This window comes from Drosophila tropicalis, unplaced genomic scaffold (assembly GCF_018151085.1).
Source record: "Drosophila tropicalis isolate 14030-0801.00 unplaced genomic scaffold, ASM1815108v1 contig_158, whole genome shotgun sequence".
Taxonomy (NCBI): domain Eukaryota; kingdom Metazoa; phylum Arthropoda; class Insecta; order Diptera; family Drosophilidae; genus Drosophila; species Drosophila tropicalis.
The window spans coordinates 4340250-4351380 of record NW_027172602.1 but is presented as its reverse complement, the minus strand read 5'-3'; the positions used below and the strand labels follow the sequence as shown (position 1 = coordinate 4351380).

The 11131-nt window shown below is 39.4% G+C and overlaps 4 protein-coding genes across 4 annotated transcripts; 2 read left to right on the top strand and 2 right to left on the bottom strand.

Moving 5' to 3' along the window:
* Positions 1 to 4439: 4439 nt before the first annotated feature.
* LOC137587307 (protein YIPF1) lies at positions 4440 to 6120 on the bottom strand. The gene is made up of 4 exons (XM_068303650.1): positions 5524 to 6120; positions 5248 to 5454; positions 5000 to 5092; positions 4440 to 4933 (listed from the first exon to the last, which is right to left on the bottom strand). Exons 1-4 carry the CDS (start codon positions 6010 to 6012, stop codon positions 4640 to 4642), a joined length of 1083 nt encoding a protein of 360 aa, XP_068159751.1. The 5' UTR covers positions 6013 to 6120; the 3' UTR covers positions 4440 to 4639.
* A 237-nt stretch (positions 6121 to 6357) lies between these two features.
* On the top strand, positions 6358 to 8263 carry Brms1 (breast cancer metastasis-suppressor 1-like protein). Its single transcript, XM_068303651.1, has 3 exons — positions 6358 to 6733; positions 6803 to 7047; positions 7131 to 8263. Exons 1-3 carry the CDS (start codon positions 6547 to 6549, stop codon positions 7494 to 7496), a joined length of 798 nt encoding a protein of 265 aa, XP_068159752.1. The 5' UTR covers positions 6358 to 6546; the 3' UTR covers positions 7497 to 8263.
* mRpL49 (mitochondrial ribosomal protein L49) lies at positions 8185 to 8999 on the bottom strand. Its single transcript, XM_068303652.1, has 2 exons — positions 8843 to 8999; positions 8185 to 8781 (listed from the first exon to the last, which is right to left on the bottom strand). Exons 1-2 carry the CDS (start codon positions 8903 to 8905, stop codon positions 8290 to 8292), a joined length of 555 nt encoding a protein of 184 aa, XP_068159753.1. The 5' UTR covers positions 8906 to 8999; the 3' UTR covers positions 8185 to 8289.
* A 76-nt stretch (positions 9000 to 9075) lies between these two features.
* parvin (beta-parvin) lies at positions 9076 to 11038 on the top strand. The gene is made up of 4 exons (XM_068303644.1): positions 9076 to 9302; positions 9625 to 9714; positions 9779 to 10050; positions 10117 to 11038. The coding sequence occupies exons 1-4, from the start codon at positions 9182 to 9184 to the stop codon at positions 10735 to 10737; spliced, it is 1104 nt and encodes a 367-aa protein (XP_068159745.1). The 5' UTR covers positions 9076 to 9181; the 3' UTR covers positions 10738 to 11038.
* The last annotated feature ends 93 nt before the right edge of the window (positions 11039 to 11131 follow it).

Below are 11131 nucleotides of genomic sequence, written 5' to 3'. Positions count from 1 at the left end.
ACATACATATATAGTGCGGACATGGTAAGTTGAGTTCAATTATTTCAAATGCATTTACAGAACTCGACTTTAATGTGGAGAGTAGGCGGCATAAGCAATGACAGGTGGAGAATGGAGGGGGAATGGTATGTGGGATGAAGGCGGGGTCTGAGCAAAAAGTATGCCACAAGCATATCCCCATGTAATCTGTGTAATTTTGTAGCTCACAATTTCTAATACATTCTAAAACACACACACACACACACACAAAAAGAGGGGCGTGTGCCGGAATAGGGAGGCAAAAGCAATAAGGATTTCAATTTGTACAAATATTTACACTGAGCTTTTGCATTCACATTTGAAATTAATTAACACACACACTTATACATACAAGCAATGTAATTTCAAATGCATCCTTTTTGTATCCTTTTCCTGGCCTCTTCCTTTTGTATGTGAACTAACTTAATTTATATTGAATGTATTTAACCACATATTCTTCATCCATTGACCTCCTTAGGTAATTATTAGAAAAGAAATTAGATATAGTCAAATTACATCCGATTTCTGCACTTGTCGGGATAAAGCTGTGACATTGAGTTCTTTCTGTCGTCGTAATCGAGTCAATTAAGTAACGAATTCAATGCACAAGCCAAAGTAAGAGACTTAATAAGAAAGGACTTGACTTTGACTTAACTAAACAATAACTAAATACCTATAAACATTAGAACCCTCAAGCCAAGTCGAATCGAAATCCACAATGAAATGAATTGCTCGTGATTCTGAACCTATTTTCAAGCATCCTAAATTTTGGGGATTTAGTAATCACATCGCTTTCCAAATGGCTTAAACTGATTGGGATTCAATTCCATCACATTTTTTCTAACCATAAAAGCGGAAAATATTATGAATATGAGTAGATTCAAAAAGAAGTACAAACGACTTGAGTGGAAAAATTATTGATTGCGGAACATTTTGCATTCACCGTACCCCACAAAGTATGCAAAGAAATTGTTCGAAAACACCTTAAAATACCCAGCTACCCTTTTAGACCTTATTCTTAACCTTTTAAATCCATAATTCAGTGTATATTGAGTTAAAAACAAATCATTGGTTAAGATTTCCAATATTATAGACTTTGAATTTGAATGCCATACCATTTGCCACTCAAATTGCAGTGTCCTTATTAAATTTATATGATGTGCATGAAGGCGTTTTTTGTTTTTGAATATTTGATTCACATTGCAGTCTATTGCAATTAGCGAGCATTACATTCGGGTCAGTGGCAATGGCAAGTGAGAGCTGCTTTTTAAACAATTTTAATTAATTTAAATAAATAATGAAATTATGTGAGCGTGCCGCCCTCATCCTGGCCCCTTCTATTAGACCTTTTCACCCAAAAGAAACGATGCAACGAATTCAATTGAAATGTGCCCGAAGCTGATGCGGATGCGGATTTGTTTGCATGTAGATTTTAGATGCTTTGCTATATCTAAGATTACATATGTATATCCTATTCTGGGTATATAAGTAGATACATATCCTAATATATATACATACATACATGTACACACATACATATATAGACATATCTATGTATTGTATGACTATGAGGATATTCCCATATCGAATGCAACTGCGCAAAGTTCAATAAGGGAAAAAGCTTCAGCGCAAAAGCTCAAGTAGGGGCGCTGGCCGCTGTTGATGATGTTGTTGGTGCTCCTTCGCCGGCTCCTTTTGCCGCTCTTTCTGCTGCCGCTGCTGCTGCTAACTGCTAACTGCAGCAATCGTTTGCCATTTGTAGACTTAAGTCGGACGTAACCCGAACCCGTGTAGACTTTTGCAAAAGTCGAAAATGGAGCAACCGCCTGTTTGTAGGCTACTGCAATATATCTACGCCCACGCACACATACACACACACACACACACACACACACGTACATACAAATACGTGGCATTCGAAATTGTGTCACGCTGGCTAAGGTATACGCCCTGACTGACCGACAGACCGGCCGGCCAGCCAGCGCCCATTTATCTTACAATCAAATGCTAGCCGAAAGAACTTTACATATCTACACATATGTACATAGATATATGTATACATATAAATGTATATGTTTATGAGATGTCAAATTGGCAAAATTAAAGCCGATAAGGTCCTTTGGCCTTGCATTAAAGACAATTGGCGGTCACTTGACTCCCTCTCACGTTCAACTCGTACGCAAAAGTCGTGTCAAGTTCTCAACTCAATAAGGGACCTCAGTCACTAAGACGCTGACACACACACACCCAACCACCCCCCCACCCCCCACCCCCACCACACACATACATGATTCCAATTTTGGGGGTGGAGCCGTTTCGGTCTTTGAACGTGTGCGAAACGATATATACGGAAATTTACTTAGGATTTTGACCAAGCTTAAATACAATTCTTGTTGAAATTTTGACCACTACTAAATACTAAATATTAAATAAGTATTAAATATTTAATCGGGACTACAAATAGTCTAAATAGTGTGGTTTAGTATAAGGTACTCATGTGACTTCCTTAATGAAATTATTCATTATTTTTAATGTACTTGAAATACTTGACTTGAAATACTTGACTGTTAAATGGATAAATCTTTGATATTTATGGGTTTGGATTGTATCAACAGGTGCTCACTGAACCGTTTGTCACTTGCCAATTAGCATCTCTTGGCACTTGTATCCTTCCCTCATCCCTCTTATGCATCTTAAGCACCCACTCCCTGTGTCCTTTACATTGCCATTGAGTGCCTCGATGCATATGCATATGCAAATGTGTGTACGTATGTATGTATGTACTTTCAGACAGCCCAAACAACCGCTCTCAAGTGGCATTTTAACGCTTCAAATGCATTACAAGAGCAACTCAAAGGGTTAGGGTGTACACACAGGATCTCAAGCTGCTGCATATAAGCTAATATCTTCAACTTTTAGCTCGACCACCCAAAAAAGGCGAAAAAAGGACCCATACATGTATGTACACCCAACCAGCTTCGTTGAGTGACTTCCGTTTCCGTAACGACAATGTCGAGGAGTGTGCTTCTCTTAGGCCATATTCATATACATATGTATGTGTGTATGTATGGGGAACTCTCCCCAAGTTCCTCCCCACTGACTGTGTTTATATACACTCAACACTTTGTCCTCTTTGCTGCTAATCAGTTGGAAAACAAATTCTTCTTAATTTATTTGCCAGGCATTTAAAATAATTGAAATTTTTCCATTGTAGGTCCGTAGCGTTGCAATTTATTTATTCATTATGTTTAATTTAAATGCAAATTAAATGCACCTAAAGGTTGTATACCTAGCTCACGAATCGATTGTCGCAGCGGCAAAATGAGTTCTTATTCCCACATTGCGTATACGTCCTGTGTACCACGTACACATGCTAGCATAATACTCTGTCTCTTTAAACTTATTGGATTAATCGTGGTTTCTCTGTGCCGTTATCCAATGCTAATAGACTCTAGGACTACAGGGTATAATCAACGAAAGCAAAATTATGCTGCGTTTCCGGTTCCATTCCTGCGCCATTTTCTACGATTATACAGAGTGCTAGAGGCTTGCTGGCATTTGTGTGTGTGAGTGTGGGTGTGGATGTGGGCGGGGCACACAATGGAGGGGGCAAATCATGACAAATCTAACGATGCGTTATGGGAATATTTGCATTCGAAATTGAGAAATGTTCTCTCTATAAATTTGCATGACTATATATACAAAAATACATAACAGCTGTATGTATACATATACATACATATACTGATGTATGTATGCGACTGTGCATATATGAATTTCTAACAGATGAAAACACAGGGTGTTCCCTACAGAGGGCATATACAATACATGTACGCCGGGCCAATCTCAAAAGCCAATAATAAGTCTTATCCTTAAAAATGGCATCAAAATTATTTTGGTAAATGAATTAACATTGAATCAACTTTTTGAAGCACCCTATATATGTAAATATATAGACAGGCTGTGTCCCATACAAATAACTTGCACATAGCTTGAATAAATAAAACGAGAGCACAGAAATTCACAAGCAGAACCCGGAGCCCTCGAGGCGGCCAAAATGTGCTCTCCATTGATAGGTACATATATATAAAACTGTAATGGTGAAGGTAATTCTATGGATGTCTGTGTGTGTGTGTGTGTGTGTGTGTGTGTGTGGACACTACCACCAAAATCATTGGCGAAACAAAACCTCATCCCAACTAGACCTTAACATAAACCACCACCCGCACACTCCGTGCAATTGAAAGCTACCCAATCTAACATAATAACAACCAAAACGAATTCGCTAACAGAATATTTTCTTGTTTTACCTGAAATACACACATGGAGTGCATAAAGGGCAAAGTTGTGTAATGAAACCACATATTTTTGAAAGATTCCACATACATTACATCCAAGACCACAATAATATCAATTACTACTGCTAGTTAAATGGTCATTTATGTCTAATATTTAGTTATACAGATAAACACATATAGATTACATCATACATATACTAAGATATACAATTTACTATCAATATACAGTCGCTAAGCTTCACCTGCTCTCTTCACACATGACCTCGATGAAAAGGTTTTGAAATTTTGTTTGGCTCACAATAGATTGGGAATCTGGAATGGTCTTAGCGTGTCTTATTGGCAGGCACAAGATTTTTAAGTGCATCCGAGGCAGCTTTAGCTGCTGCAGCAGCAACGGGCGCAGATGTGGGTTCAGGCTTTGCAGACAATGGGGCATCTGGACTATGAAAGAAGTACAAGAGGAATCCAGCAGCCAGCACAATATGTGCACCCAATATGCCAATGATAAGGAATAGCGAGTACTGTGAATTACGCAAAGCGGGCGTAAGTACAGCAATAAGAACAGTGCCGGAAAGGAGTGCAGCGGTTATGACCAATAGCCATTGCAGTAAAGAGATCTGAAAGAAAGCGAATATTAACACAATATCGCCCAAAACAAATGAAAAATAAGGAGTTTTACTTACATTTATAACCCAAAGAATGGAGACTGGTATATAAATGGCTAGACTGTAGCCATAAATGCACATAAGTGACAATAATGACGGTGTATAGGTGGCCTTTGAATATCAAATAGAAAGAGATAGCAATTAATTAAATTGAATCAGTTGATGAACGATTCTAAAGATATTTCTTTAGTTGATTTCAAATAAGATAGGGCCAATTACTGAAAATCTGTTTAAGAATTGTTTATGTATCCCAATTAAATACTAACACTATCAGTCTCAACGGCATCCGATTCGTCAACCGGCTTCAGGCTATACTTGAAAAGTGCCCACAGTATGGCTGGCAAGATGTTGGCATAAAGGAAAATGCAGGTGGCTGCATATGATACCAAATGGAAATTGTAATGCCACTGATAACCATCATTGGCCTGATGCAAATAGCTGGCAATATTGCCGCTTATGGCAATCGAGAAGATCTGCAAGGATTAAAATATGCATTACTGGTGACTAAGCCAAAGCTGTGTTTATACACGCATTTAACCCACCAAAGTGACAGTTATCCAGAATGGACCATAGAGATCGGGGTTCTCGCCAATATTCATGCGTAGATAGTTTCCAGCTGCACGTTTGGGTATCATTGAATTGACAATGCGCTCCAGCACCATATAAGTATCCACATTGAAGAATTGCTGATAATACTCAATGGTCAGAAATGATAGACGTCCTCCAGTTGCGACGCCTTCAGAACCATCTAAGCCCGAATTCTGATTGCCACCTCCGCCGCCTGATCCGCCACTAAATGTTTGTGCTGATTTGCTCATATCGTAGATAAGATCGGCCAGCGGATCTCCACGTTGACGTTGTGCGCTGTTGCCACCAAAGCTTGCGCTACTGCCACCAGAACCACTAGCTCCAAGAGAATGTGTTGGCGAATTCACATTGATTTGCGCTGGTTGACCGCTGCCACTGTTAGTTGCGCTTGTGGTGCTATAGTCGCGAAACTGTAGCAAATCATCGGCTGTTGGGGTCTCCATGTCGTTGGATGCACTACACTATATATTATCTTGTAATATCTAGGTTCTGCAAATACAACACCCTTACACGTATTTTGCCCCTTTAATATTTTTCATCGATTAAAATATTTGTCATCGATAATACCGATACTTTAAATACGATAGTATTTATTTCTGGTATTTTCCAGATGCCGCATTGATTGTTATTCAATTGCATTTGTTTTCTCTTTTGTTTTATAAAAATCTGACTAAAGTGTATTAATTATTACTTTTGATTAGGTTTATAACTAAAAATTGTAATTTTTAAAATATTAGAGTGGGTCAAAAACCCTAAAAATCAGTGCTTTCTGGCAACCCTATACCCCAACACAACTTCTGGCAACGCCACATATACATTGCTGAAGAAAATAAAAAAAAACATTCACATAGTTTAAGAAAAATTGAAGAGTGAAAAAAATTAAGTATAAAGTTCTGAAGAAGGTAAAACACATAGCAACGGGGTGCCCAAGTTGGTCATCGAAGCCAACACAAATTCCACAAAAAAAAAAAACAGATATGCCAGTGAAAAATGGGGAATCCGATGGCGACGTTTCTGGTGCGGAATCGGAGCGCTCGAATTCCAGCCAGGCCCACGACACCTCAGATGAGGAGGAGGAGGCCAATGAATGTGATTCAGATGACTCGTCCGAAATGGATGCCAGCGAAATAGAACGACGACGAGCAGAACACATTGAGGATTTGGGTAAGCCTTTGATGCTCAAAGAGCAGGAGTTCTTCTGGAATCCGGAGTAACTTTTGTTAAATATTACAGTGAGCCTGGAGCGACAGTTTAGTCAGCTACGCGAACAGTACTATTATGAGCGCATAAATCTCATCGAACGCCAGTTGTCTGAGGTGCGTTCAGGGCGTTCGGAGGAGTATGTTCAGCCACAAAAGGAATTGGATAAGGTCTATCGCACCCGAATCGAGGTAGCCGATGTCTTGCGTAAATTCCGCTTACAGAACATCGAGCATAAATATTTATCTGAAGAACAAGCGGCAGTACAACATTTTGAGGTAATAAGCAATTTGGCGCCAAAACTATGGAATGCCCCTCTAACACCCAGTATCCCCATTCTCACCATGTTGAATTATTGCAGAGTGAAAAGCAAATGGCAGTGGATAATTTACGTGAAGATCTGCATGATCGCATTCGTCGTCTGGAGGAGGATCGGCACAATGTGGACATCTCGTGGGCCGATTGGGGCACAGACAAACGGCAAAGCAAAGTTCGGGGTCCTGGACGCAAAAAGGCTGTCACTGTCACTGGCCCATATGTGGTCTATATGCTGCGAGAGGAGGATATTATGGAGGATTGGACCATCATACGCAAGGCTTTGAAACGATCCGCTTCCTCAACGACAACAACAACGACGTCTGTCGGTGGTGCACCCTCAACGGGGGGATTGGGAGTAGGTATGGGTCTGGGTTTAAGTGTAGCAGCTATGACCGGTGTTAACGGGTAACGTTGGGGCGTGGCTGCTTACGTCCCAATGTGTACCTGATGGCAGCAAAAGCAATTAGAATTCTCCTCCCACGCATGAAAACAAACACAAATCTTCATTTAGATGTAATCACACTGTGCTACACAATTTTCTTCTCCCCAAATGTGAATGTAGATAAATTTATCAAAGCTTATGCGATTTCTTTATCCTATATAAGAAATATTGGAGACACCCATATTTAATTTGGATATACTATTTAATTTCTCTCACCGAAGGCACTTCTTTATTAATGTAAAAATAAGTTGAACTAAACAATCGAAAAAGCCCATTGAATGAATCAAAAATGCTTATTAAGTCTATATGCTATCATATTCTAAAATCGTTGTCGGTTCCCAAGTAAACATTGAAATGTTAATATTTAATTTTTTTCTTTAGAAAAGTTGCATAGAAAACTAATGCTACTATTATAATTAGTCAGTATCCTATCGATTCTATATGAAGGTAGTGTAAAGAAATCCAAATTCAGATCCATCTTTATAAATGTACATACATATGAAATGTATACAATTTTGCTATTATTTGGTTTTAAGTACCATTTGGGGAAAAAGAAACTTGTTTCGCATTGTGTTATGTGCATAAGTTTAGTTCTCTTCCTTCCTACCCCTCCCTGATAGTTTGGCACCCTTCAAATGTGTAAATGTGAAAGCAATTTTAAGGCCAATTCCCTCAAGGATGTAATTTATAATAATCGCTTAAGAGATATGATTAATAAAAACAGAAAAAAACGACGCTACGTAAATCAAATTAAATATTTCTAAAATCCCTTGGCCTTAAGATGTTCTCGCAAAACATCCACATAGTCACCATGGATATATATTTGTCCACTTAGCTCATTGACACGCGTTGCGCACAGTTTGCCATTACGCGCCTGTTCCACAACCGAACGTAAATCCCGTTCCAGTGCCCAGATGTCGCCTTGGATCCGACGCACTACAGTTAATCGACGCTGACCACGAAAAGTGGTTTGGAGATAGACTGGTACCATGTGATTCTTGGTGCGGGCCACAAAATAGCCAAAATCCGTGCCATCAGCCTTCTGTGGCTGCCAGCCGGATGGATATTCATTTTTGGGCAACGGTTTCGGCACAGTTTTAGGTGGCAACAAACGTTCGACATATTTCCACTCAGGCGGATTTTGCACTACTTCAATTTCGGGATACTGTTCAATAGGTTGCACCGGCTGCGACGAGCGGAAACTGGACCAGAGGGCAGGTTGCCCATGGAATGAGCGCGCGGATGGCATCGCCTAGGAGAGAGAGCATTAAATATAGGATGTTCTTCTTGCACTAACTCAATAGACTATTAACCTGGGCTAACTTAGCGAATTGGCATAGGCCACGGCTGTGCCTTAGAATTGTGGTAGCTGCCATAATCTGGAAATATATTTATTTGGATAATCCTTGTGGAAAGCGGCTCCGACGGGTTCAGTTTGGTTACATATGCGACCAATGCTACCACTTAGACATTAAATTCATAGTTGCCATACATTTGGAAACATTTTAATTCTTTACGCTAAATCTTACTATCTACTAGATCTGGCAATATTGTATTAGTTTAGCTACTGGCAACGCCACAGCTATTTACCTTCAGTGCCTTATATATTAATATTAAATTTTTTTGTTTATTTATACAATTTGGCACATAAAATGTCCACCTTAAGTCGGCCGAAATCACCACACACGCCCACCACCATTAAGAAGGGCGAAAAGGAAGACAGTTTCTGGGATAAGTTTAGCACACTGGGACGAAAACGCGGCACTCGCGAAGGTAAGACAATTGGAGCAGTATTTAATGTTTGTGTTTTAATGAAACAAAAGGATATTAAATGCAATATAAAATTGTTTCTGCTAATTAGGACCATTTGTTATATCCTATATGTGTAGTTTCCATTAAAATAAAACTGCACAAAGCATTTAACAGCATTTCCTAAGCATAATGGGCAACAGATGTCTCTATAGCTCCAATGGCTATTATTAAGACCATTGCGTCATTTGTGACGCATACAAACAAACAAACAAACAGTCCAACTGTGATATGCTGGCCAGTGACGTCACCACTCATTGTTTTTCTTATTTTATTTGTTTTTCAGTTAAGAAAATCCAAGAAGAAGGCAAATATGCCATTGATTCACCTGGTTCACCCAACCAATATGATATACCCCCAGAGGATTATGCTCTCCGTAAGTTTATTTGCTGATTATCAGCTTCAGAAAGCATTTAATTATAACTTGCCCTACCCCACAGGTGAGCACGAACAGCGCGCTGTTATTGATCCACAATCCATCAATGATCCTGAAGTGGTAAAATTGCAAAGAATCCTGGTCGATTGGATTAACGATGAATTGGCTGAGCAGCGTATTATTGTCCAAAATTTGGAGGAGGATATGTATGATGGCCAGGTGTTGCACAAACTTTGGGAGAAACTTACGGGCAAGAAATTGGATGTGCCGGAGGTCACACAATCGGAGCAGGGCCAACATGAGAAACTCAACATTGTGCTAAAGGCTGTCAATCATGTGGGTAACAGTTTGATCTTACTGGGGCATTAATTAATTTGTACATTCCTCTTTTGTTTCCCCCAGACGCTTGGTTTCCATCAAAAAATACCCAAATGGTCGGTGGCCAGTGTCCATTCAAAGAATATTGTGGCTATATTGCACTTGCTTGTAGCTCTAGTGCGCCATTTTCGTGCTCCTGTTCGTCTGCCGGAGAATGTCTTTGTCACCGTGGTGATTGCGGAGAAGAATGCTGGAGTCTTGAATGCCCAGAAATTCCAAGAGCAAATTACATCCGAGTATGATGACTTGGGTATGCGTTGTGAGAAGGATGCCTTTGATACACTGATCGATTGTGCACCCGATAAGCTCGCCGTGGTCAAGAAATCACTGATCACGTTCGTCAACAAGCATTTGGCTAAATTGAACTTTGAGATTACTGATCTGAATACGGATTTCCGTGATGGTGTCTACTTGTGCCTGCTGATGGGACTATTGGGTGGTTTCTTTGTGCCCCTGCATGAGTTCCACTTAACGCCACAGGATGTCGATCAGATGGTGAACAATGTGGCGTTTGCCTTTGATTTGATGCAAGACGTGGGTCTGCCCAAACCAAAAGCCCGTCCCGAGGACATTGTGAACATGGATTTGAAATCAACGCTGCGAGTCCTTTACAGTTTGTTCACCATGTTCAGGGAATATGCTTGAAAGTAGCATATGTATCGGGAACAAATGAACGAAATTTTTATAACCCAATCAATTTTTTTCTCTTTTTCGTCGTTTTAAGTAATTTATGTTTTATGTTTATATTTTTCGATCAGTCAGTGTCTTAACTATACTTAGAGATACATATATTTGTGTGTAATAATGATTGTCTAACCAATTGTGTAACCCCCGCTGGCCAATTTGTTAACTCTTCTTTACCAAGCCAAGTTAGTTGTTACTAAATGAATTTATACAATTTTATTTTTTTATATATTAATAAAAGCTTATTGTATGAAATCAAAAACAGGTACAATTCTCCTGATAAATTCCCAAGAGAATCGAGAATTTAATTTGATCTTTATTAGAATCTTTGAATATTGTGTCACTGATGTCAAAA

Excerpts from the sequence above, each read along its gene's own strand:
- LOC137587307 (XM_068303650.1), bottom strand. The coding sequence starts at position 6,012 with ATGGAGACCCCAACAGCCGATGATTTGCTACAGTTTCGCGACTATAGC. Across the intron at positions 5,455-5,523 it reads TCTGGATAACTGTCACTTTG|ATCTTCTCGATTGCCATAAG; the intron begins GTGGGTTAAATG and ends TAATCCTTGCAG. Across the intron at positions 4,934-4,999 it reads CCATTCTTTGGGTTATAAAT|ATCTCTTTACTGCAATGGCT; the intron begins GTAAGTAAAACT and ends GCTTTCTTTCAG.
- parvin (XM_068303644.1), top strand. The coding sequence starts at position 9,182 with ATGTCCACCTTAAGTCGGCCGAAATCACCACACACGCCCACCACCATT. Across the intron at positions 9,303-9,624 it reads AAAACGCGGCACTCGCGAAG|TTAAGAAAATCCAAGAAGAA; the intron begins GTAAGACAATTG and ends TTTGTTTTTCAG. Across the intron at positions 9,715-9,778 it reads CCCAGAGGATTATGCTCTCC|GTGAGCACGAACAGCGCGCT; the intron begins GTAAGTTTATTT and ends CCTACCCCACAG.
- Brms1 (XM_068303651.1), top strand. The coding sequence starts at position 6,547 with ATGCCAGTGAAAAATGGGGAATCCGATGGCGACGTTTCTGGTGCGGAA. Across the intron at positions 6,734-6,802 it reads AGAACACATTGAGGATTTGG|TGAGCCTGGAGCGACAGTTT; the intron begins GTAAGCCTTTGA and ends TAAATATTACAG. Across the intron at positions 7,048-7,130 it reads CGGCAGTACAACATTTTGAG|AGTGAAAAGCAAATGGCAGT; the intron begins GTAATAAGCAAT and ends GAATTATTGCAG.
- mRpL49 (XM_068303652.1), bottom strand. The coding sequence starts at position 8,905 with ATGGCAGCTACCACAATTCTAAGGCACAGCCGTGGCCTATGCCAATTC. Across the intron at positions 8,782-8,842 it reads AATTCGCTAAGTTAGCCCAG|GCGATGCCATCCGCGCGCTC; the intron begins GTTAATAGTCTA and ends TCTCTCTCCTAG.